Source organism: Oncorhynchus gorbuscha, linkage group LG11 (assembly GCF_021184085.1).
Source record: "Oncorhynchus gorbuscha isolate QuinsamMale2020 ecotype Even-year linkage group LG11, OgorEven_v1.0, whole genome shotgun sequence".
In the NCBI taxonomy this organism is placed as follows: domain Eukaryota; kingdom Metazoa; phylum Chordata; class Actinopteri; order Salmoniformes; family Salmonidae; genus Oncorhynchus; species Oncorhynchus gorbuscha.
In genome coordinates, this window is record NC_060183.1 from 28,673,646 (window position 1) to 28,700,960 (window position 27,315).

The window sequence follows — 27,315 nt, forward strand, 5'->3', positions numbered from 1 at the left end:
GTAGGTGTATCCAAACTTTAGACCGGTAGTGTATATTCTTGTCAGTATATGTGTCCAGCATGTCTATATAGTTTCATATCCTCTCCAAAAGTGTAGTAGTTTGTCCACACATACAGTTCTAATGCATTTATATATTCTACATTTTGGGTAGATTCACACAACCCAACAGTGTGTTTACCAGGACTATACACAGGATACATAGAGACGTGCCTGGGAGAAACAGGAAAGAGACAGGGTAGAAACAGGAAATAGATAAAAGAAACACAAATTGGAGGACATCATTAATGGACTTATAATACACTACAAGAGTACATGTGAACTGATTGAAAATAGGCCATATAGATTTTTATTGTAATTATGCCATGTGATCAGCTCTTAGATAATTACCTGTGATGTGTTCATTATTGGAAGATTCATTAGCTGTGGGAAACAGTGAGACATAGTAGAAAGACAGACAGCAAATTATGATGGAAGTCAAACGTTACACCATACAGCACAAGCAAGACCTTGGCACCTTGCTGGTGTTAAAAACATTGAAAACAATTATACATTTATTAAAGACAAAAAGGAGCCTCTAATGCTATGTTACATTATATTGCATGTTTGGACTATACCACCCCTTAGTTGTTACATAGGCAAAGGGGAACCACAAGTGATTGGTCAGGAAATGTTACATCAAGATGAAAAAGACATACCTTTAAGGTGGAACTCTGTGGTGAGGATACCGCCACTTGGCTCTACTTCAGAAGGGAGGCTTCTGGCAGTGCACGGGCCCTTTAAAAAGATGAGAAGATTGTGTTTAATGACCTCTTTGCTGATCAGAGCTGTATACAACCAACTCCTGATAAATGTGTGTTGTGAATGCACTAAACTGGAATATGCAGATAAGTAAAAAAGTACGCATTTTAATAGGACAGTGAGTAGAAGGCATTGCACTTAAGCAGTTTTTAGGTGCAATGATAGAGTTTGCATTTATGGGTCATTCTATAAATTAAGGGGCCAACATTATAGCGTCAACATTTCAAAATGGTTGGATATACATTTAAATATGATTTTTTTGCAGCTTCACATGTGTAGTTTCAGGAATAAGAGTCTAGATAAGCACAATGATGCCATAACTCCACCTAGCAACAACAAAATATTCAAAATGTCACATGAAACATGGACACCACATGTTTCTTTGTCTATTAGCCAGGTCTGTTTGTGCTTTAGTCAACTTCTCTATCATTTACAGCCATGCTAAACATTGCTTTAGAATGAAAATGATCAACAGCATTTATGTTTTAGTTAATATAACAATGTAATTACAATGGGTTCTGTCAGCAAAATAATTGACAATAACCAATAATGAAATCATTAAAATCAGTAAACTCTTCAATATTGTGTTTGGACATGTTTTAACTATTCTTGTGGGGACCAGAAGTCCTGTCTGTGTGTGTGTAGTGTGAGTGAGTCTGTATCTGAAAACTAACCATCAAATTCTTGCTTCCTCTGTCTTTTTCCAATACTCCTTGCCTCTCCTTGAAAGTGCATTGGAGCCCGAGGGGAGGAACCTTTAGTTCTCTCCCACAATGTACTTTGAGAGGGAGGTGAGGAATGGAGGGAACAAGGGAAGAATGGATTTTGAGAAGGAGACGAGGAGCGAGGACGCAATTAATCATGTAATTGAGATTTTCAAGGACAGAGGATGCAAGTAGTTGACAGCTGTTCATATTTTTAGACAGTGTCAGACTGTCAGCTACCCCTAGCCCCTCAACATCTGCTCTGTACAACTGTCTGGAAGAGGTTAAGTCTTGGCTGCAGAACAACTCCAATTCGTCAGCAGCAAGACAGAGGCAATGATTGTAAGGCACCCCTAGCAGATCACCAACTCATCTGCCCTGCTATCGATGGCCACATCATTCCCCTCTCCTCAGTCATCACCAACCTTGGCGTTAGATTCGACCCTGCACTCTCCTTCAATGCCCACGTTAGTCACGTCTGTAAAACAATCTTCACCTGAAGTACATCTCCCGCCTAAGACCCTCTCTCAGCGCTTCTGATGCAGGAAAGCTTATCCATGCATTCGTCTTCTCCAGAATTGATTATGGGAATGCAGTACTTGGGGGGGCCTACCTGCAAACTCAATTAATACATTACAGCTCATTCAAAAAACAGTGCTGCAAGGATACTGTCAAACAAAAAAGTCTGCCAACATCACCCCTATCCTTGTTGACCTCCATTGGAAACCTGTCCCTCAAACAATGTCTAAATAGCATTTGACCTGCGTTCCGGTCAGATCTACTCTCCTCCTATGAACCTCCATGGACCCTTTTTTAAATATATATATTTTTTAGTTCACCTTTATTTAACCAGGTAAGCTAGTTGAGAACAAGTTGTCATTTACATCTGCGACCTGGCCAAGAAAAAGCAAAGCAGTGCGACACAAACAACACAAGCGGAATAAACAAGCGTACAGTCAATAACACAACGGTTGAGGGTCAAGCCACGCCAAACGGATTCATGCACCCAGGACCAAACTATGGGTGGACTTTTCTCCCCATGCACCATGGCTTTGGAACTTCCTTCCTGACAATCTCAGGGCTCAGACTAATTTTTTTAAATGCACTTTTAGTTTATTCATGTACAGTATCATGAAAGGCGCTTTACAAATGTAATACAGTATTATTAATACTGCACAGAGTCTCGACACTTGTGGAGATCTGAGAGGGCTTGACATGGGTGGTGACATGGTCAGCTCTCCATCTAACTCTGATAGGCTTGGCGGAATTTTGGCGGTATTGCTTACACCTGTCCGATCCTCTCAGTGTTTAGGGGTAGGGGCTCAGGGTTGTTTCTGGACAGGACCCCACAACCCTTTGGGTGTGTGGTGGATCAACAGTAAAACACTTTTGGCATTGTTTGGATGTTTCATTCCATTGCTATACAGATTTGCACTGGTGTAAGCTGGACACACCTATGTCACCCTATTATGTGTGTATTTCAGGAAATGACTTCCTGAAGTCCTAAGCAGCTGATTGGTCCGCCCCATTGATGATTGGAGCTCCGCCATGCCCTCTCATCAGAAGATACAGCTGTTTTCAATTACCGACTCCTTCTGCAGCTTTAAAAGCCAGTGTTCCGTTGTTAGGAGGAGAGAGTTTCTTGGTATGTCCTGTGTTTTGTTGTTGGGCTTTCTGAATTTTTGTAAAGTATTTTGTAGCCGGTCCTGCTGATGTTTGTGTATGCAGTAGCACTGTGTTTTTGGTTTGTGAAATTGTTCACTTTAAGTTTGTATTACTCTGTTTCATTTGTTCCTGGGGGGGGGCAAGGCAAGGCAAGGCAAGGCAAGGCAAGGCAAGGCAAGGCAAGGCAAGGCAAGGCAAGGCAAGGCAAGGCAAGGCAAGGCAAGGCAAGGCAAGGCAAGGCAAGGCAAGGCAAGGCAAGGCACCTTGGGAGTGCTTAGGCAAGAGGCCTGCGGGCACACATACTCGTAGTATGTGCTATGTCAATGCACACTAGGTAAGACCTGGGCGGACCATCCCCTGTTTTTGGTTAGTGCACCCGTTGGTGCTAGTTTTTATTAGTCATGTTAAAGTTACTCGTTCTGTTAAAAGCATTCAATTTTAAATCGCATAATTATTTGGAATATGTGTGCCCATGAAAAACGAGTCCAACAGCAATATCCAGGAATGTTACAGTATCAAGTTCAATGTGTAATTTAATTCTTAAATGATTAGTATATGATATAACAACAAACAGTATCATAAATGCAAGGAAAGAAAGTTAATGTTTTGTCACATATTTGCCAAATCTGTGAAGACGCCAAAAGCATGAGAAAGGTTTTGATTTAACTCATGAATTAAAATGAATGTATCCATGTTCCCTCTTTTATATCTTAATGTATTCAAATGAATTTGTTTAGCTAAGTATTATTGACTTTGTAACAGTTCTAAGCAGTTGTCCACAACAAGAAATGCTCACTGGTACCCTAGTTTATGGAAAGAACCTTATCCAGTATCGACTTCCTGGCGACTACTCAAATGTAATGACTCCGTTAGTTTTGCTTATTTGTCACAAATGTCCCATGTTACATATGTAGGATGGTGAAATGTCATACTTACTGGCTGACATGATAGTTTTTCCCCGTCACAAACCCCAACCTCGCAGTGAAGCCAAACAGTGGACACCTTCTCCTGGCGCTGGAAGCGGAAGGAGTTGAACTTGAACATGGAGCGGCTGTCTTTGGCGTTCTCGAAAATGGTCACAGTTTTGTCATACGAGCAGCTGTGAATGAGAGACCTCAATTGATTGAATGTTTGATCAAACGTTTGAAAAATATAGGAACTGTCATGTTTGTCATTTATTATCATGTCTTGTCCCTGTGCTCCCCATTCTATTCGTTTCCCTCTGCTGGTCTTATTTGGTTCTTTCCCTCTTTCTATCCCTCTCTCTCCCCCTCCCTCTCTCACTCTCTCGCTCTCTCTTCTCTCTATCGTTCCGTTCCTGCTCCCAGCTGTTCCTATTCCCCTAATCATCATTTAGTCTTCCCACACCTGTTCCCGATCCTTTCCCCTGATTAGAGTCCCTATTTATTCCTTTGTGTTCCGTTCCTGTCCCGTCGGTTCCTTGTTTAGTATTCACCATGCTGTGATTGTGTTTCGCCCTGTCCTGTCGTGTTTTTGCCTTCATCAGATGCTGCGTGTGAGCAGGTGTCTCTGTCTACTACGGCCTGCGCCTACCCGGCGACCTGCAGTCTGTGGCCAGCTTTCTCTTGTTATTCCCTCTACAGACTAGAGGATTTCTGTTATTCCCTGTTTGGACTTGAATAAACTCTGTTTCTGTTAAGTCGCTTTTGGGTCCTATCACCTGCATGACAGAAGGAACCGACCAAGGAATGGACCCAGCGACTTCAGACGCTCGTTACACTGCCGTCGAGATCCAAGGAGCCATGCTCGGCAGACACGAGCAGGAATTGTCTGCTGCTCGCCATGCCGTGGAGAACCTGGCCGCTCAGGTTTCCGACCTCTCTGGACAGTTCCAGAGTCTACGTCTCGTGCCACCTGTTACTTCCTGGACTGCCGAGCCTCCAGAACCTAGGGTTAATAACCCACCTTGCTACTCCGGGCAGCCCACTGAGTGCCGCTCCTTTCTCACGCAGTGTGAGATTGTGTTCTCTCTCCAACCCAACACATACTCTAGAGAGAGAGCTCGGGTTGCTTACGTCATTTCACTCCTTACTGGCCGGGCTCGAGAATGGGGCACAGCTATCTGGGAGGCAAGGGCTGATTGCTCTAACAAGTTCCAGAACTTTAAAGAGGAGATGATTCGGGTTTTTGACCGTTCAGTTTTTGGTAGGGAGGCTTCTAGGGCCCTGGCTTCCTTATGCCAAGGTGAACGGTCCATAACGGATTATTCTATTGAGTTTCGCACTCTTGCTGCCTCTAGTGAGTGGAACGAGCCGGCGCTGCTCGCTCGTTTTCTGGAGGGACTCCACGCAGTGGTTAAGGATGAGATTCTCTCCCGGGAGGTTCCATCAGATGTGGACTCTTTGATTGCTCTCGCCATCCGCATAGAACGACGGGTAGATCTTCGTCACCGGGCTCGTGGAAGAGAGCTCGCATCAACGGTGTTTCCCTGCTCCGCATCGCAACCATCTCCCTCCTCTGGCTTTGAGACTGAGCCCATGCAGCTGGGAGGGATTCGCATCTCGACTAAGGAGAGGGAACGGAGGATCACCAACCGCCTGTGCCTCTATTGCGGAGTTGCTGGACATTTTGTTAATTCATGTCCAGTAAGAGGCCAGAGCCCATCAGTAAGCGGAGGGCTACTGGTGAGCGCTACTACTCAGGTCCCTTCATCTAGATCTTGTACTACTATGTCGGTCCATCTACGCTGGACCGGTTCGGGGGCTACATGCAGTGCCTTGATTGACTCTGGGGCTGAGGGTTGTTTCATGGACGAAGCATGGGTTCGGAAACATAACATTCCTTTCAGACCGTTAGACAAGCCTACGCCCATGTTTGCCTTAGATGGTAGTCATCTTCCCAGTATCAAATTTGAGACACTACCTTTAACTCTCACAGTATCTGGTAACCACAGTGAGACTATTTCTTTTTTGATTTTCCGTTCACCGTTTACACCTGTTGTTTTGGGTCATCCCTGGCTAGTATGTCATAATCCTTCTATTAATTGGTCTAGTAATTCTATCCTATCCTGGAACGTTTCTTGTCATGTGAAGTGTTTAATGTCTGCCATCCCTCCCGTTTCTTCTGTCCCTACTTCTCAGGAGGAACCTGGCGATTTGACAGGAGTGCCGGAGGAATATCATGATCTGCGCACGGTCTTCAGTCGGTCCCGAGCCAACTCCCTTCCTCCTCACCGGTCGTATGATTGTAGTATTGATCTCCTTCCGGGGACCACTCCTCCTCGAGGTAGACTATACTCTCTGTCGGCTCCCGAACGTAAGGCTCTCGAGGATTATTTGTCTGTGTCTCTTGACGCCGGTACCATAGTGCCTTCTTCTTCTCCGGCCGGGGCGGGGTTCTTTTTGTTAAGAAGAAGGACGGTACTCTGCGCCCTGCGTGGATTATCGAGGCTGAATGACATAACGGTTAAGAATCGTTATCCGCACATATGTCATCAGCCTTCGAGATTCTGCAGGGAGCCAGGTGCTTTACTAAGTTGGACCTTCGTAACGCTTACCATCTCGTGCGCATCAGAGAGGGGACGAGTGGAAAACGGCGTTTAACACTCCGTTAGGGCATTTTGAGTACCGGGTTCTGCCGTTCGGTCTCGCCAATGCGCCAGCTGTTTTTCAGGCATTAGTTAATGATGTTCTGAGAGACATGCTGAACATCTTTGTTTTTGTCTATCTTGACGATATCCTGATTTTTTCTCCGTCACTCGAGATTCATGTTCAGCACGTTCGACGTGTTCTACAGCGCCTTTTAGAGAATTGTCTCTACGTAAAGGCTGAGAAGTGCTCTTTCATGTCTCCTCCGTTACTTTTCTCGGTTCCGTTATTTCCGCTGAAGGCATTCAGATGGATTCCGCTAAGGTCAAGCTGTCAGTGATTGGCCCGTTCCAAGGTCACGTGTCGAGTTGCAGCGCTTTTTAGGTTTCGCTAATTTCTATCGGCGTTTCATTCGTAATTTCGGTCAAGTTGCTGCCCCTCTCACAGCTCTTACTTCTGTCAAGACGTGTTTTAAGTGGTCCGGTTCCGCCCTAGGAGCTTTTGATCTTCTTAAAGAACGTTTACGTCCGCTCCTATCCTCGTTACTCCTGACGTCACTAGACAATTCATTGTCGAGGTTGGACGCTTCAGAGGTAGGCGTGGGAGCCATTCTATCCCAGCGCTTCCAGTCTGACGATAAGGTTCATCCTTGCGCTTATTTTCTCATCGCCTGTCGCCATCTGAGCGCAACTATGATGTGGGTAACCGTGAACTGCTCGCCATCCGCTTAGCCCTAGGCGAATGGCGACAGTGGTTGGAGGGGGCGACGTTCCTTTTGTCGTTTGGACAGACCATAAGAACCCTGAGTACATCCGTTCTGCCAAACGACTTAATGCCCGTCAAGCTCGTTGGGCGTTGTTTTTCGCTCGTTTCGAGTTTGTGATTTCTTACCGTCCGGGTAGCAAGAACACCAAGCCTGATGCCTTATCCCGTCTGTTTTGTTCTTCTGTGGCTTCTACTGATCCCGAGGGATTCTTCCTTATGGGCGTGTTGTCCGGGTTAACAGTCTGGGGAATTGAAAGACAGGTTAAGCAAGCACTCACGCACACTGCGTCGCGCGCGCTTGTCCCTAGTAACCTCCTTTTCGTTCCTGTTTCCACTCGTCTGGCTGTTCTTCAGTGGGCTCACTCTGCCAAGTTAGCTGGTCATCCCGGTGTTCGAGGCACTCTTGCGTCTATTCGCCAGCGCTTTTGGTGGCCGACTCAGGAGCGTGACACGCGCCGTTTCGTGGCTGCTTGTTCGGACTGCGCGCAGACTAAGTCGGGTAACTCTCCTCCTGCCGGTCGTCTCAGACCGCTCCCCATTCCTTCTCGACCATGGTCTCACATCGCCTTAGACTTCATTACCGGTCTGCCTTTGTCTGCGGGGAAGACTGTGATTCTTACGGTTGTCGATAGGTTCTCTAAGGCGGCACATTTCATTCCCCTCGCTAAACTTCCTTCCGCTAAGGAGACGGCACAAATCATTATTGAGAATGTATTCAGAATTCATGGCCTTCCGTTAGACGCCGTTTCAGACAGAGGCCCGCAATTCACGTCACAGTTTTGGAGGAGTTCTGTCGTTTGATTGGTGCGTCCGTCAGTCTCTCTTCCGGGTTTCATCCCCAGTCTAACGGTCAAGAGAGGGCCAATCAGACGATTGGTCGCATACTACGCAGCCTTTCTTTCAGAAACCCTGCGTCTTGGGCAGAACAGCTCCCCTGGGCAGAATACGCTCACAATTCGCTTCCTTCGTCTGCTACCGGGTTATCTCCGTTTCAGAGTAGTCTGGGTTACCAGCCTCCTCTGTTCTCATCCCAGCTTGCCGAGTCCAGCGTTCCCTCCGCTCAAGCGTTTGTCCAACGTTGTGAGCGCACCTGGAGGAGGGTGAGGTCTACACTTTGCCGTTACAGGGCACAGACGGTGAGAGCCGCCAATAAACGCAGGATTAAGAGTCCAAGGTATTGTTGCGGCCAGAGAGTGTGGCTTTCCACTCGCAACCTTCCTCTTACGACAGCTTCTCGTAAGTTGACTCCGCGGTTCATTGGTCCGTTCCGTGTCTCCCAGGTCGTCAATCCTGTCGCTGTGCGACTGCTTCTTCCGCGACATCTTCGTCGCGTCCATCCTGTCTTCCATGTCTCCTGTGTTAAGCCCTTTCTTCGCACCCCCGTTCGTCTTCCCTCCCCCCTCCCGTCCTTGTCGAGCGCACCTATTTACAAGGTACATAAGATCATGGACATGCGTTCTCGGGACGGGGTCACCAATACTTAGTGGATTGGGAGGGTTACGGTCCTGAGGAGAGGAGTTGGGTTCCGTCTCGGGACGTGCTGGACCGTTCACTCATCGATGATTTCCTCCGTTGCCGCCAGGATTCCTCCTCGAGTGCGCCAGGAGGCGCTCGGTGAGTGGGGGTACTGTCATGTTTGTCATTTATTATCATGTCTTGTCCCTGTGCTCCCCATTCTATTCGTTTCCCTCTGCTGGTCTTATTTGGTTCTTTCCCTCTTTCTATCCCTCTCTCTCCCCCTCCCTCTCTCACTCTCTCATTCTCTCTTCTCTCTATCGTTCCGTTCCTGCTCCCAGCTGTTCCTATTCCCCTAATCATCATTTAGTCTTCCCACACCTGTTCCCGATCCTTTCCCCTGATTAGAGTCCCTATTTATTCCTTTGTGTTCCGTTCCTGTCCCGTCGGTTCCTTGTTTAGTATTCACCATGCTGTGATTGTGTTTCGCCCTGTCCTGTCGTGTTTTTTGCCTTCATCAGATGCTGCGTGTGAGCAGGTGTCTCTGTCTACTACGGCCTGCGCCTACCCGAAGCGACCTGCAGTCTGTGGCCGCTTCTCTTGTTATTCCCCTCTACAGACTAGAGGATTTCTGTTATTCCCTGTTTGGACTTGAATAAACTCTGTTTCTGTTAAGTCGCTTTTGGGTCCTCTATCACCTGCATGACAGGAACAGCTGTATCACCTGTACGAAAGTTCAATGCAATTCAGAATGAATTTGTTTATTCCACAAAGTTGGGTTTTGATCGGCAAGCAGTGCGAATTAGGTTGGTTACCACTGAAATACCTGTTGATGATGAGATTCCACCTCTTCTTGTCTATTGAGTAAGGAGTGGGTGTCGCCCAGCAGTTGCTTATCACCACTTTGAATCTGGGGGAGCAAAGAATGTTGGATAATTATATTCAAGAGAGGAGGATCCGGGGGCAGCTCCCCCTGTTTTGTGTTTTGAATTATCATCCGCTTCTATTTCTTCATTTCTATCCAGAGAAGTGATCTCTTTAAGGGTGAATGGATGTTGCATGATACAAATACAGTGCTTTCAGAAGTTATTCACACCCCTTGACTTTTTCCACATTTTGTTGTGTTACAGACTGAATTTAAAATTGGCCTACACACAATACCCCATAATGTCAACGTGGAATTATGTTTAGAACTTTTTAACAAATCAATTAAATGTGAAAAGCGGAGATGAAGGAAACCGCTCAGAGATATCACCATGGGGCCAATTGTCACGTTGTATAAAGGAATTGAGACAGGCGCAGGAATAGGTAATAGAGGGTTTTAATACTCCACCCAAAAATACAACATGCCATTGAAAGCCACGGGGACAAAGCCCAAAACAAACACGTATACAAAACAGGTATGTAACCCAAACAAAAGAGCGAGGTTAAACTGCAAATACACGGGACAAGACCTGGAATAACGAGTACACAACACATGCAGCTTGGAAGCCGATACAACAGCACAGGACCAATGGACTTAACAACAACTGACAAAACAATGGTTAACAGAGGGCACGTATACCACTACTAATCAGGGGGAATGGGAAGCAGGTGTGCATAATGAAACAAGTTCAGCGATGCCTAGAGGCCGGTGACGTAGACCTCCGGAGCTGGTGCACGGAATGAGCAGCAGTACCGGGGGAATCCTTGACACCATTGGTGACTTTAATAGAGTTACAGAGTTTACTGAGTGTGATAGGATAAAACAACTACATTGTAGTTACTCCACAATACTAACATAATTGACAGAGTATAAAGTAGGAAGCCTGTACAGAATAAAAATATTCATTAACAAGCATCCTGTTTGCAACAAGCCACTAAAGTAATAGTGAAAAGAAATTGTCCATGAAATTAACTTTTTTGTCCTGAATACAAAGTGTTGTTTGTGGAAAATACAATACTATAAGGGCACAGGGCGAGGCCCAGATGCAGACACAGGAGGCAGATCGTTCGAGTCTCTGATATTTATTAGTATCCAAGGGGCATGCAAGATAATGGTCATGGACAGGCAAAAGATCATAACAAGGTCAGAGTCCAGGAGGTACATAGTGACAGGAAGGCTCTAGGGCAGGCATTATGGTCAGGCAGGAGGGTTCAGAGTCAAGGCAGGCTTGGGTCAATACCAGGAGGACTAGCAAAAAACAGAGAAAAGGGAAAAGCAGGAGCACGGAGTAACACGCTGGTTGACTTGACAAAACAAGATGAACTGGCACAGACACAAGTATAAAAACCCAGGGGAGAATGGGGAAGATGGGTGACACCTGGAGGGGGTAGAGACAAGTACAGGGATAGGTGAAACAGGGTGTGACAGCAGTGGAACGATGGACTCTAGAGATGGGGAAGGGGCCAATGAAACAGGGGGAAAGTTTGCGGGATTCCACCCGAAGGAGCAGGTCCCGTGTGGATAGCCATACCCTCTGCCCAATGCGATAGCGAGGGGCTGGAGTCCGGCAGCGGACCGCTTGTCGACGATACCTGGAGTTGGTCTTGAGAATCGCCACCCAGGCTCTTCTCCAGGTACAGCGACAGCGGCTGATGAACATCTGGGCCAAGGGTATGTTGACTTCTTGCTCTTGTTCTGGGAAGAGTGAAGGCTCATACCCCATGGAGCACTCGAAAGGTGAAAGTCCCGTGGTCGAACAGGGAAGAGTGTTCTGGGTATACTCCACCCAGACCATTTGTCGGATCCAGGTAGTGGGTTTGGTTGAGATGAGGCATCTTAAGGTTGTTTCCAGGTCTTGGTTTGCTCGCTCCGACTGGCCATTGGATTGGGAATGGAATCCGGAGGACAGGCTGGCCGACAACCCAATAAGGGTACAGAACACCTTCCACAACTGAGATGAGAACTGAGGACCCCGGTTGGAGACCATGTCTACCGGGAGTCCGTGGATCCTGAAGACGTGCTGCACCATGAGCTGGGCCATCTCTTTGGCACAGAGTGGTTCGGGGAGAGGGATGAAATGGGCGGCATTGGAAAACAGATCCACTACCATCAGAATGATGGTGTTGCCCTCAGACACAGGAGTGGGGAGTGGGGAGACATGGGACCAGGGATGATGAGGGACAGGTTGTGGCTGAAGGAGGCCGGAAGGGGCTTGCCACTGAGTCTTATTCTTAGCACAAACGGTGCACACGGCGACGAAGGCAGAAGCGCCAGGAACCATTGTGAGCCACCAGAGATGTTGTCGGAGAGAGGCCAAGGTTCGACAGAACCCAGATGACAGGTAAGCCTGGAGGAATGAGCCCATTCCAGGACTGAACTGGGGACGAACAACCGGTTAGCCGGAACCGCTCCAGGGGCAGGCTGGGAATGTTGTGCCTTGCAGTCCAGGGTCCAAGCACATGAGGTAGGGAAGATGGTCTCTGAGTCAGAGGATGTGGCAGCGGGACTGTACCGGTGAGAGAGGGTGTCAGGTTTAACATTCTTGGACCCTGGACAATAGGAAATGGTGAAGTTGATCCTGGTGAATAACAGAGCCCACCGGGCCTGCCTGGAGTTAAGGCACTTGGCTGTGCGGAGATATTATAAATGATATTATAAATTCTTGTGGTCGGTCCAAACCAAAAACAGATGTTCTGCTCCCTCCAGCCAGTGTCTCCACTCCTCCAGTGCCATCTTGATCGCCAGTTCTCAGTTACCCACGTCGTAGTTTCTTTCTGCAGAGTTGAGACGATGGGACATGAAGGCACAGGGATGGTCCTGGACGGATCTCTGGGATAGGATAGCCCCCATTCCAACATCAGAAGCATCGACCTCAACCACAAACTGACAGGACAGGCCCGGATGGACGAGGATGGGGCTGTAGTGAACCGATGCTTCAGGTCCACAAAGGCTCTGTCAACCGCTGGGGACCATGTGAACGTTACCTTTGAAGAGGTGAGTGCCCGATAGGGGGCCACAAGGGTGCTGTAGCCTTGAATGAATCGCTGGTAGGAATTGGGAATCCCCAGGAAACGTTGTAGCTGCACCCTGGACATAGGTTGGGGCCATTCCACTACTGCTTTCACCTTTTCCGGGTCCATCTGGACATTTCCTTCTGCGATGACATATCCCAGAAAGAAGAGGGTAAAACGGTGGAACTCGCACATCTCTGCATTCACAAATAACTGGTTCTCCAGGAGGCGCTGAAGGTCTTGTCGAACATGGACGATGTGTTCTTGGGCAGAACTACAAATAAATCCGATGTTGTTGAGGTAGACAAACACGAAATGATTTAACGTGTCCCAGAGCACATTGTTTACAGAGCAGTCAGCCTCTGTGGAGGTTAACTGCTCTATCCCCCTTTTTTTGGGCCCATTTCCCCAATCACCAGGCCCAGAGTAGGACATAGTGCAATTTCAGTGATTTCAAATCACCAGTTGCACGGATGTATATCCCCATCTGCATCCAGCATTTGGCTACCTTAAGAGAGTCATAGTTACTCCCACTTTTTACCCGCATTTCATATTTTTATTTTAGGCCTTTAGTCCTGAAGGTCCAGAGTTCCACTGTCCTTAAGGGGGGCAGAGCAGTCAGCCTCTGTTGGGGTTAGCTGCTCTGTCCCCCTTTTTTTTGGCCCATTTCCCCAATCACCAGGCCCAGAGTTGGACTTAGTGCAATTTCAGATAATTTTTTTTAGGTTACCTACCTTCAAACACCTTGCGAGGTGACTACTTTAAATGAGGAGATTATTTTTGGGTTACCAGTTGCACGGTAATGTATTTTTCCGGCCCAGTCAGTTATTTCAAAAAAATATTAACCATACTTCCCGAAGGGCTAGAGGTCCCAAATTTCGTGTCATAGCCTCTCTCTCAATGGGCAACAAGTAGAGCATGTAGAAAACAAAATGCCCTGGTAGGAACCTATGTTTCCAGTAACATTCACCTTTTTGGCCCAAAATCGGTAATTTTCAGAAAATGATTAAAAATACTTCCCGAAGGGCTAGAGGTCCCATATTTCGTCTCATACCCTCTCTCTCAATGGGCAACAAGTAGAGCATGTAAAAAACAAAATGCCCTGGTAGGAACCTATGTTTCCAGTAACATGCACTTTTTTCCCAAAACTATAAACACAATTGTATATTAAAAGTTTCTAGGGCTTGGAAGACCGCGGGGCACTGGTGAGTCCAAACTGCATGACCAGGTACTCAATGTCCACTGGCAGTATAGAAGGCTGCTTTCCACACATCGCCTTTGTGTATCCGAACCAGGTGGTAGGCATTCTGAAGGTCCAGCTTGGAGAAGATGGTAGCCCACAGAGAGGTTCGAAAGCCGAGGAGAGGAGTGGTAGGGGGTAACGATTATTGATCATTATGTCATTAAGGCCCCGGTAGTTGTCCTTTTCCACAAAGAAAAACCCTGCGCCGGCAGGGGATGCAGAAGGACGGATGCCTCCAGCAGCCAGAGAGTCCTCAATATACTCCTCCATGGCTTGGGTTTCCAGGCCGGATAGGGAATATAGCTGACCACGAGGCGTTGTGGTGCCTGGGAGAAGGTCAATGGCAGAATCGTAGGGACGATGCAGGGGAAGAGAAGTAGTTTGTGCCTTCCTGAAGACCTCCAGGAGGACATGGTGCTCTGCGGGGACAGAAGAGAAAGCCGTGGCTTGACTTAAGCCCTGAGGAGGCCGTCTCGGGGAAGGCTGCGCTGCTTTGAGGCAATGGCAGAACGGACTCCAACCCAGGATTGAATTTTTGGTCCAGTCAATAACAGGGTTGGGTTTTTGGAGCCAAGAAAATTCCAACACAACAGGAACATGGGGGGACTCAACGAGGAGAAGCTGTGTAGACTCACTGTGATTTCCTGAAACCCGCATATTCACAGCCGTCCAGTGCACTAGTGTCCATGGGAACAGAGAGGAGTTGAGTTGGGATATCTAATTCAGAAACTATGGTAGCGTCCATATAACTCTCATCCGGCCCAGAGTTAATGAGCACCCGAATAGACAGACTGGTCTCCCCACAGCAGTACCACAAAAAGGGAGTTTGTTTGATGGGAATTAGAGGATTCCCAGTCTGGCTCACCAGAGTACTTGTACCTACTAAAGAAATAGGTCTCTTAACCGGGCAGGTGGCTATATAATTCCCCGCAGCCCCACAGTACAGACAACTGTTGGAACTTAGCCTATGTGAAGGTTCCCTAGGCGATAATCTAGCTCTGCCCAGTTGCATAGGTTCCGATGTATCTGACTCACCCGTTGCCGATGATTCTCGAGGGAACTCAGGTGGCTTCAGGTATTCTCGGAAATACAGCCTTTGGGGACTTCCGGATTCCTTCGGATATGTACGAGCAGCAGCAGATGAACAAGTGTGTCCAAGACCAGCACTGATTGTAGGCAAGTTACTGGGCGGTTGGGAGGTCTCAGAGGCGGCAGGCTGCCTATGAGCTAACTCACTGATTTTCTCCGTAATAGCCTTGAACCCTTGGTCGTGGGGTTCTGTCAGGGAACGAAACCCTTCCAAAAGCTCCAGCAGTAGCTCCTCATGCCTCGCAATGGTGGCTACCTGCAGGGAGACAGCGTGGCGGAGCTGGTCCAAGTCTGCTGGGTCTGTCATGGCCAGTTCGTACCATAAGGGCACAGGGCGAGACACAGATGAAGACATGGGAGGCAGATGGTTCGAGTCTCTGATATTTATTAGTATCCAAGGGTCAGGCAATATAATGTTCATGGACAGGCAAAATATCTTAACAAGGTCCGAGTCCAGGAGGTAAATAGTGACAGGCAGGCTCTAGGTCAGGGCAGGCAGTATGGTCAGGCAGGCAGTTTCAGAGTCAAGGTGGGCTAGGGTCAAAACCGGGAGTACTAGCAAAAAACAGAGAAAAGGAAAAAGCAGGAGCACGGAGTAACACAAAGGTTGACTTGACAAAACAAGACGAACTGGCACAGACAGACAGAAAACACAGGTATAAATACCCAGGGGATAACGGGGAAGATAGGTGACACCTGGAGGGGGTGGAGACAAGCACAAGGACAGGTGAAACAGATCAGGGTGTGACACAATACAACACATTACCTCACTCCATATTTTCAAGCATAGTGGTGGCTGCATCGTGTTATGGGTATACTTGTATTTGACAAAAACTGGGGAGTTTTTCAGGATAAAAAAGAAACGGAATGAATCTAAGCACAGGCAAAATCCTAGAGGAAAACCTGAATCAGTCTACTTTCCACCAGGCACTGGGAGAAGAATTCACCTTTCAGCAGGACAATAACCTAAATCACAAGGCCAAATATACAGTATACTGGAGTTGCTTACCAAGACAACATTGAATGTTCCTGAGTGGCCTGGTTACAGTTTTGACTTAAATCGACTTGAAAATCTATGGCAGGACTTGAAAATGTCTGTCTAAGAATTTTCAAAACAAGCTTGGAGAATTTAAAAAAAGTAATTTGCAATTATTGTACAATCCAGGTGTGCAAAGCTCTTAGAGACTTACCCATAAAGACTCACAGCTGTAATCACTGCCAAAGATTATTCTAGCATGTATTGACTCAGTGGTGTGAATCCCTATGTAAATCAGATACTATATTTCTGTATTTAATTTTCAATACATTTTCCAACCTTTCTAAAAACCTATTTTAATGTTGTCATTATGGGGAATTGTGTGTAAGTGTGTGTAAATGGGTGAGAGAAAATTTATAAATTTAATACATTTTGCATTCTGGCTGTAACACAACAAAATATGGAATCAGTTAAGGGGTGTAAAAACTTTCCAAAGACACTGTTTATCTCCAACACCTACAGTTGAAGTCAGAAGCTTACATACACTTACGTTGGAGTCATTAAACTCGTTGTATAACCACTCCACAAATGTCTTGTTAACAAACTATAGTTTTGGCAGGTCGGTTAAGACATCTACTTTGTGCATGACACAAGTCATTTTTCAAAAAATTGTTTACAGACAGATTATTTAACTTATAATTCACTGTATCACAATTCCAGTGGGTCAGAATTTACATACTCTATGTTGACTGTGCCTTTAAACTGCTTGGAAAATTCCAGAAAATGACATCATTGCTTTAGAAGTTTCTGATATGCTAATTTACATAATTTGAGTCAATTGGAGGTGTACCTGTGGATGTATTTCAAGGCCTACCTTGAAACTCAGTGCCTCTTTGCTTGACATCATAGGAAAATCAAAAGAAATCAGTCAAAACCTCAGATTTTTTTTTTGTAGAACTACACAAGTCTGATTCATCCTTGGGAGCAATTTCCAAATGCCTGAAGGTACCACGTTCATCTGTACAAACAATAGCACTCAAGTATTAATACCATGGCACCACACATCCGTCATACCGCTCAGGAAGGAGACGAGCTCTGTCACCTAGAGATGAAAGTACTTCGGTGGGAAAAGTGCAAATCAATCCCAGAACAACAGCAAAGGACCTTGTGAAGATGCTGGTGGAAACAGGTACAAAAGTATCTATATCCACAGTAAAATGAGTCCTATATCGACAACCTGAAAGGCCGCAATGCAAGGAAGAAGCCACTGCTCCAAAACTGCCATAAAAAAGCCAGACTACGGGTTGCAACTGCACATGGGGACAAAGATCGTACCTTTTGGAAAAAATGTCCTCTGGTCTGAAGAAACAAAAATAGAACTGTTTGGCTATTATGACCATCGTTATGTTTGGAGGAAAAGGGGGAGGCTTACAAGCCGAAGAACACCATCCCAACCGTGAAGCATGGGGGTGGCAGTATCATGGTGTGGGGGTGCTTTGCTGCAGGAGGGACTGGTGCACTTCACAAAATAGATGGCATCATGAGGCGGGAAATTGTGTGGATATTTTGAAGCAACATCTCAAGACATCAGTCAGGAAGTTAAAGCTTGGTTGCAAATGGGTCTTCCAAATGGACAACCCCAAGCATACTTCCAAAGTTGTGGCAAAATGGCTTAAGGACAACAAAGTCAAGGTATTGGAGTGGCCATCACAAAGCCCTGACCTCCAGCCTATAGAACATTTGTGGGCAGAACTGAAAAAGCGTGTGCGAGCAAGGAGGCCTACAAACCTAACTCAGTTACACCAGCTCTGTCAGGAGGAATGGGCCAAAATTCACCCAACGTATTGTGGGAAGCTTGTGGAAGGCTCCCCGATACGTTTGACCCAAGTTAAACAATTTAAAGGCAATGCTACCAAATACTAATTGAATGTATGTAAACGTCAGACCCACTGGGAATGTGATAAAGGAAATAATAATCTGAAATAAATCATTCTCTCTACTATTATTCTGACATTCTTAAAATAAAGTGGTGATCCTAACTGACCTAAGACAGGGAATTTGGTCCTAGGATTAAATGTCAGGAATTGTGAAAAACTGAGTTTAAATGTATTTGGCTAAGGTGTATGTAAACCTCCAACTTCAACTGTATCCTCCCCCCCACTTTCACTTATTGTCGTATTTGGTCACGTGTATTTGCTTTATGCAGGGCGAGGAATATCTATACTGAACAAATATATAAACGCAACATGCATAGTGTTGGTCCCATGAGCTGAAATAAAAGATCCCAGAAATGTTCCATATGCAAAAAAAAGCTTATTTCTCTCCAATTTTGTGCACACATTTGATTACATCCCTGTTAGTGAGCATTTCTCTTTTTCCAAGATAATCCATCCACCTGACAGGTGTGGCATATCAAGAAGCTGATGAAACAGCATGATCATTACAGAGGTGCACCTTGTGCTGGGGACAATACAAGGCCACTCTAAAATGTACTGTTTTGTCCACTAGAGCTGTTGCCAGAGAATGTCATGTTAATGTCTATACCATAAGTCGCCTCCAACATTGTTGTAGAGAATTTGGCAGCACCTCCAACCGGCCTCACAACTGCACACCACATGTAACCACTCCAGCTCAGGACCTCTGTATCTGGCTTCTTCATCTGTGGGATCATCTGAGACCAGCCACCCCAGACAGGTAATGGAACTGAGGAGTATTTCTCTCTGTAATAAAGCCCTTCTGTGCGGAAAAACTCAATCTGATTGGCTGGGCCTGGCTCCCCCAGTGGGTGGGCCTATTCCTTCCCAGGCCCCCCATGGCTGCCCAGTCATTTAAAATCCATAGATTAGGGCCTAATGAATTTATTTAAATTGACTGATTTCCTTATATGAACTGTAAATTGTTGCATAATGCTTTCATATTTTTGTTCAGTATAAATTAACATTTGCTAAATATATATACATACAGTTGAAGTCGGAAATGTATATACAACTCAGCAAAATACATTTAAACTCAGTTTTTCACAATTCCTGACATTTAATCCAAGTAAAAATGAGTTAGGATCACTTTATTTTCAGGTTATGTCGATATAGGACTCATTTTACTGTGAATATAGATACTTCTGTACCTGTTTCCTCCAGCATCTTCACAAGGTCCTTTGCTGTTTTCGCACCAAAGTATGTTCATCTCTAGGAGACAGAACTTGTATCCTTCCTGAGCGGTATGATGGCTGCGTGGTCCCATGGTGTTAATACTTGAGTGCTATTGTTTGTACAGATGAACGTGGTACATTCAGGCATTTGGAAATTTCTCACAAGGATGAACCAGACTTGTGGAGGTAAACACATTTTTTTCTGAGGTCGTGGCTGATTTCTTCTGATTTTCCCATAATGTCAAGCAAAGAAGCACTGAGTTTCAAGGTAGGCCTTGAAATACATCCAAAGGTACGCCTCCAAATGACTCAAATTATGTCAATTAGCATATCAGAAGCTTCTAAAGCCATGACATCATTTTCTGGAATATTCCAAGCTGTTTAAAGGCACAGTCAATTTAGTGTATGTAAACTTCTGACCCACTGGAATTGTGATACAGTGAATTATAAGTGAAATAATCTGTCTGTAAACATGTTTTTTTAATTACCTGTGTCATGCACAAAGTAGAAGTCCTAACCGACTTGCCAAAACTATAGTTTGTTAACAAGAAATTTGTGGAGTGGTAGAAAAACGAGTTTTAATGACACCAACCTAAGTTTATGTAAACTTCTGACTTCAACTGTATATACTGTATATTTTGAGTACCTGTTGCTGAGTCCTTTGGCTTCCATCCCAATGAACACTTCAGAGCCAATCTCTGATGTGTCAATGACATAGGGGGCGTCTTTGGCATACAGGAACTTGGAATTCTAAAGACATGAACACAGGTTAGTCAGTTATATTTATATTCACATTAAGTTGACTTTTACGACTTGAGTGATCCTTACAAGTAATGGACACGTTTTTATCTCCATAATATTACAAAACTAATGTTAGCATTACGTTTTACACTCAGCAGCTAAGAACCTGTTTCGCGGGGCCAGACTAAGCCTATTCCTGGACTAAAAAGCATGCTTTATGGATAATCTCCATTTAATGTCCAAGACTAGGCTTAATCTGTGTCCGGGAAGTTGATGAGAACCTAAACTTGAGGTACTCACCGTGAACACGTTCATAGACAACTGTGAACTAAAAGTGCCTAAACTCCCGTTGTTGACAAAAACTGTAGCCACTCTGGAAGAAGCAAAGGGTTTAGTAAAAACGCTGAAAGTCATTGGGTAAGAATGCAAACGCTTTCCATAAGGTACCGGCGGTGACCTAAATGCCAGGATCGGTGCTTACCTTTGGCTGAAGACGGCGTTGTTGACCAAGTAGGCGGCCCGGTACGTGCAGCTGAACGTGTAGTTGACCGGCTGGTTTCTGACTGTTAGTGAAGTGTCATTGGACACAATGGAGTTGTAGAAGACATACTTGGGGTCTTTACCACCAATATACTGGGAAAAAATAGCAGACACGCCAAAGAATGAGGATGGGTTGTTGATTCTTTAGGCCTATCGCTTTGCATTTCGCTGGAATACCTTGCTCAGACCTGTAACTCTTCATGTCTCAGGCAAGCTTACCCCCTCCATGAAAAGTACTTTCTCACCTCGGCGTGAGTGCCACAGTACGAGTTGTTTTTGGGCGTCAGGTCAGGGATGGTGAAGCGAAAGTACCCTGGGCTGTTGACTCCGCTGTAACACAGCCCCCCTAGGGACAGCTGGCCGATCTCCCAGCCGTAGGGACACTCCGGGACGTTAGCAATGATGGCATTGGGGAAACACGACACCATCACATAGTCTGATAAACAACCAGCACAGAGAAAAGACGATCTTAGAGGATGCTGATAGAACCTGTTCCATAGTGTCATATGGATAGCGATTCCACTCTCTTTAAGGGAATAAATACTCACCTGCTTTCTGGGGGGCACAAGTCCACGCTACCGGCAGTAGAAGTAGTAGAGCGCTTACAGCAGCCATTGTCAAAGGCTGAAAATAAATATCAGAGATAAATTGTAACACATTGATATGATAAAGTCAAAAACATATATATTAATATATATATATATATTATATATATACATATATATTATATAAACATATATATATATAACATATTCTCCCCATATATAATAAGGTTTATTTGAGCTTGTACACATGCATGCACAGCTAAAAGCTGAATTTCAGTGTACAAACAAAAAGGTGTTATGCAGGTGAAGGAGGACCCAAACGCGACTTAACAGAAACAGAGTTTATTAATGCTCAAAACCGAATAACTGAAATCCTCTAGATAGTAGAGGGCTGAGAAGCGGCCACAGACTGCAGGTCGCTTCGGGTAGGCGCAGGCCGTAGTCAACTGAGACACCTGCTCACACGCAGCATCTGAAGAAGGCACAAAACACGACAGGACAGGGTGATACACAATCACGGCAAAAACACGACAGGACAGGGCGAAACGCAATTACAGCATGGAATACAAAACAAGGAACCGACGGAACAGGAACGGATCACAAAGGAATAAATAGGGAGTCTAATCAGGGAAAGGATCGGGAACAGGTGTGGGAAGACTAAATGATGATTAGGGGAATAGGAACAGCTGGGAGCAGGAACGGAACGACAGAGAGAAGAGAGAGCGAGAGAGTGAGAGGGGGGAGGGGGAGAAGAGAGGGAAAGAACCAAACAAGACCAGCAGAGGGAAACGAATAGCATGGGGAGCACAGGGACAAGACATGACAATAAATGACAAACATGACAGTACCCCCCCACTCACCGAGCGCCTCCTGGCGCACTCGAGGAGGAATCCTGGCGGCAACGGAGGAAATCATCGATGAGTGAACGGTCCAGCACGTCCCGAGACGGAACCCAACTCCTCTCCTCAGGACCGTAACCCTCCCAATCCACTAGGTATTGGTGACCCCGTCCCCGAGAACGCATGTCCATGATCTTATGTACCTTGTAAATAGGTGCGCTCTCGACAAGGACGGGAGGGGGGGAGGGAAGACGAACGGGGGTGCGAAGAAAGGGCTTAACACAGGAGACATGGAAGACAGGATGGACGCGACGAAGATGTCGCGGAAGAAGCAGTCGCACAGCGACAGGATTGACGACCTGGGAGACACGGAACGGACCAATGAACCGCGGAGTCAACTTACGAGAAGCTGTCGTAAGAGGAAGGTTGCGAGTGGAAAGCCACACTCTCTGGCCGCAACAATACCTTGGACTCTTAATCCTGCGTTTATTGGCGGCTCTCACCGTCTGTGCCCTGTAACGGCAAAGTGCAGACCTCACCCTCCTCCAGGTGCGCCACAACGTTGGACAAACGCTTGAGCGGAGGGAACGCTGACTCGGCAAGCTGGGATGAGAACAGAGGAGGCTGGTAACCCAGACTACTCTGAAACGGAGATAACCCGGTAGCAGACGAAGGAAGCGAATTGTGAGCGTATTCTGCCCAGGGGAGCTGTTCTGCCCAAGACGCAGGGTTTCTGAAAGAAAGGCTGCGTAGTATGCGACCAATCGTCTGATTGGCCCTCTCTGCTTGACCGTTAGACTGGGGATGAAACCGGAAGAGAGACTGACGGACGCACCAATCAAACGACAGAACTCCTCCAAAACTGTGACGTGAATTGCGGGCCTCTGTCTGAAACGGCGTCTAACGGGAGGCCATGAATTCTGAATACATTCTCAATAATGATTTGTGCCGTCTCCTTAGCGGAAGGAAGTTTAGCGAGGGGAATGAAATGTGCCGCCTTAGAGAACCTATCGACAACCGTCAGAATCACAGTCTTCCCCGCAGACAAAGGCAGACCGGTAATGAAGTCTAAGGCAATGTGAGACCATGGTCGAGAAGGAATGGGGAGCGGTCTGAGACGACCGGCAGGAGGAGAGTTACCCGACTTAGTCTGCGCGCAGTCCGAACAAGCAGCCACGAAACGGCGCGTGTCACGCTCCTGAGTCGGCCACCAAAAGCGCTGGCGAATAGACGCAAGAGTGCCTCGAACACCGGGATGACCAGCTAACTTGGCAGAGTGAGCCCACTGAAGAACAGCCAGACGAGTGGAAACAGGAACGAAAAGGAGGTTACTAGGACAAGCGCGCGCGACGCAGTGTGCGTGAGTGCTTGCTTAACCTGTCTTTCAATTCCCCAGACTGTTAACCCGACAACACGCCCATAAGGAAGAATCCCCTCGGGATCAGTAGAAGCCACAGAAGAACTAAACAGACGGGATAAGGCATCAGGCTTGGTGTTCTTGCTACCCGGACGGTAAGAAATCACAAACTCGAAACGAGCGAAAAACAACGCCCAACGAGCTTGACGGGCATTAAGTCGTTTGGCAGAACGGATGTACTCAAGGTTCTTATGGTCTGTCCAAACGACAAAAGGAACGGTCGCCCTCCAACCACTGTCGCCATTCGCCTAGGGCTAAGCGGATGGCGAGCAGTTCACGGTTACCCACATCATAGTTGCGCTCAGATGGCGACAGGCGATGAGAAAATAAGCGCAAGGATGAACTTATCGTCAGACTGGAAGCGCTGGGATAGAATGGCTCCCACGCCTACCTCTGAAGGCCAACCTCGACAATGAATTGTCTAGTGACGTCAGGAGTAACGAGGATAGGAGCGGACGTAAAACGTTCTTTTAGAAGATCAAAAGCTCCCTGGGCGGAACCGGACCACTTAAAACACGTCTTGACAGAAGTAAGAGCTGTGAGAGGGGCAGCAACTTGACCGAAATTACGAATGAAACGCCGATAGAAATTAGCGAAACCTAAAAAGCGCTGCAACTCGACACGTGACCTTGGAACGGGCCAATCACTGACAGCTTGGACCTTAGCGGAATCCATCTGAATGCCTTCAGCGGAAATAACGGAACCGAGAAAAGTAACGGAGGAGACATGAAAAGAGCACTTCTCAGCCTTTACGTAGAGACAATTCTCTAAAAGGCGCTGTAGAACACGTCGAACGTGCTGAACATGAATCTCGAGTGACGGAGAAAAATCAGGATATCGTCAAGATAGACAAAAACAAAATGTTCAGCATGTCTCTCAGAACATCATTAACTAATGCCTGAAAAACAGCTGGCGCATTGGCGAGACCGAACGGCAGAACCCGGTACTCAAAATGCCCTAACGGAGTGTTAAACGCCGTTTTCCACTCGTCCCCCTCTCTGATGCGCACGAGATGGTAAGCGTTACGAAGGTCCAACTTAGTAAAGCACCTGGCTCCCTGCAGAATCTCGAAGGCTGATGACATAAGGGGAAGCGGATAACGATTCTTAACCGTTATGTCATTCAGCCTCGATAATCCACGCAGGGGCGCAGAGTACCGTCCTTCTTCTTAACAAAAAGAACCCCGCCCCGGCCGGAGAAGAAGAAGGCACTATGGTACCGGCGTCAAGAGACACAGACAAATAATCCTCGAGAGCCTTACGTTCGGGAGCCGACAGAGAGTATAGTCTACCTCGAGGAGGAGTGGTCCCCGGAAGGAGATCAATACTACAATCATACGACCGGTGAGGAGGAAGGGAGTTGGCTCGGGACCGACTGAAGACCGTGCGCAGATCATGATATTCCTCCGGCACTCCTGTCAAATCGCCAGGTTCCTCCTGAGAAGTAGGGACAGAAGAAACGGGAGGGATGGCAGACATTAAACACTTCACATGACAAGAAACGTTCCAGGATAGGATAGAATTACTAGACCAATTAATAGAAGGATTATGACATACTAGCCAGGGATGACCCAAAACAACAGGTGTAAACGGTGAACGGAAAATCAAAAAGAAATAGTCTCACTGTGGTTACCAGATACTGTGAGGGTTAAAGGTAGTGTCTCAAATCTGATACTGGGAAGATGACTACCATCTAAGGCAAACATGGGCGTAGGCTTGTCTAACGGTCTGAAAGGAATGTTATGTTTCCGAACCCATGCTTCGTCCATGAAACAACCCTCAGCCCCAGAGTCAATCAAGGCACTGCATGTAGCACCCGAACCGGTCCAGCGTAGATGGACCGACATAGTAGTACAAGATCTAGATGAAGAGACCTGAGTAGTAGCGCTCACCAGTAGCCCTCCGCTTACAGATGAGCTCTGGCTTTTACTGGACATGAATTAACAAAATGTCCAGCAACTCCGCAATAGAGGCACAGGCGGTTGGTGATCCTCCGTTCCCTCTCCTTATTCGAGATGCGAATCCCTCCCAGCTGCATGGGCTCAGTCTCAAAGCCAGAGGAGGGAGATGGTTGCGATGCGGAGCAGGGAAACACCGTTGATGCGAGCTCTCTTCCACGAGCCCGGTGACGAAGATCTACCCGTCGTTCTATGCGGATGGCGAGAGCAATCAAAGAGTCCACATCTGAAGGAACCTCCCGGGAGAGAATCTCATCCTTAACCACTGCGTGGAGTCCCTCCAGAAAACGAGCGAGCAGCGCCGGCTCGTTCCACTCACTAGAGGCAGCAAGAGTGCGAAACTCAATAGAATAATCCGTTATGGACCGTTCACCTTGGCATAAGGAAGCCAGGGCCCTAGAAGCCTCCCCACCAAAAACTGAACGGTCAAAAACCCGAATCATCTCCTCTTTAAAGTTCTGGAACTTGTTAGAGCAATCAGCCCTTGCCTCCCAGATAGCTGTGCCCCATTCTCGAGCCCGGCCAGTAAGGAGTGAAATGACGTAAGCAACCCGAGCTCTCTCTAGAGTATGTGTTGGGTTGAGAGAGAACACAATCTCACACTGCGTGAGAAAGGAGCGGCACTCAGTGGGCTGCCCGGAGTAGCAAGGTGGGTTATTAACCCTAGGTTCTGGAGGCTCGGCAGGCCAGGAAGTAACAGGTGGCACGAGACGTAGACTCTGGAACTGTCCAGAGGTCGGAAACCTGAGCGGCCAGGTTCTCCACGGCATGGCGAGCAGCAGACAATTCCTGCTCGTGTCTGCCGAGCATGGCTCCTTGATCTCGACGGCAGTGTAACGAGCGTCTGAAGTCGCTGGGTCCATTCTTGGTCGGTTCCTTCTGTCATGCAGGTGAAAGAGGACCCAAACGCGACTTAACAGAAACAGAGTTTATTAATGCTCAAAACCGAATAACTGAAATCCTCTAGATAGTAGAGGGGAAAACAACTGGAGAAGCGGCCACAGACTGCAGGTCGCCTCGGGTAGGCGCAGGCCGTAGTCAGACTGAGACACCTGCTCACACGCAGCATCTGAAGAAGGCACAAAACACGACAGGACAGGGTGATACACAATCACGGCAAAAACACGACAGGACAGGGCGAAACGCAATTACAGCATGGAATACAAAACAAGGAACCGACGGAACAGGAACGGATCACAAAGGAATAAATAGGGAGTCTAATCAGGGGAAAGGATCGGGAACAGGTGTGGGAAGGCTAAATGATGATTAGGGGAATAGGAACAGCTGGGAGCAGGAACGGAACGACAGAGAGAAGAGAGAGCGAGAGAGTGAAAGGGGGAGGGGGAGAGAGAGGGATAGAACCAAACAAGACCAGCAGAGGGAAACGAATAGCATGGGGAGCACAGGGACAAGACATGACAATAAATGACAAACATGACAAAAGGAAAGAAAAATAAGAAGATTTTAGGGTGAAATTAAGTTCGAGACTGCAGTGGAGGGATGAAGCATCGTTGGTCTCTGAGCGGAGGGGGGGGATCACAATAGCAGCCAGGGGAGTCAGATCCCAAGCCATTGTTTTGTTTCATCATGGTTTAATAACCAGCCACTCCTTCACAACCGCTGCACAGTCACAGACAGACATGACCAGTACATAGTTCTAGTATTAATTGGCATGAGCTGATAACGTCCGTTCCCGTCAGGATTTCTACATGGTCTAAAAATGCTCTCAGGGAGATGTCGGATGTAAAAAAAAAAAAATGATTTAAGAGACTTAAAAATGGAATGAAATGACAACACGTTAGGTAAGGCCTAAATAAGGTTACACCTAAGTGAACCATCTCTTTAACCTTACCATAGAAGATTCATGAAGGGTAGGCGGCTAGTTCTAGTCTGGCTAGGTTTCCGTCAGAGGGTCTTCGTGGTCTGTATAGACTGACTGGGAACTATAG

The 27,315-nt window shown here is 46.8% G+C and overlaps 1 protein-coding gene across 1 annotated transcript; it reads right to left on the bottom strand.

Annotated features, from left to right (window-relative positions):
• Window positions 1–27,315, bottom strand: tectb (tectorin beta). The gene is made up of 11 exons (XM_046368359.1): window positions 27,219–27,315; window positions 21,157–21,232; window positions 20,854–21,044; window positions 20,550–20,701; window positions 20,369–20,441; window positions 19,974–20,077; window positions 9,762–9,845; window positions 4,104–4,266; window positions 696–774; window positions 388–420; window positions 1–210 (listed from the first exon to the last, which is right to left on the bottom strand). Exons 1-11 carry the CDS (start codon window positions 27,219–27,221, stop codon window positions 137–139), a joined length of 1,032 nt encoding a protein of 343 aa, XP_046224315.1. The 5' UTR covers window positions 27,222–27,315; the 3' UTR covers window positions 1–136.

Bases quoted from the DNA above. Each gene is read 5' to 3' on its own strand.
- tectb (XM_046368359.1), bottom strand. The intron at 20,702-20,853 runs GTGAGAAAGTAC...ATTTTTTCCCAG, and splicing joins ACTGTGGCACTCACGCCGAG to TATATTGGTGGTAAAGACCC. The intron at 775-4,103 runs GTAAGTATGACA...ATCTTTTTAAAG, and splicing joins AAAAACTATCATGTCAGCCA to GGCCCGTGCACTGCCAGAAG.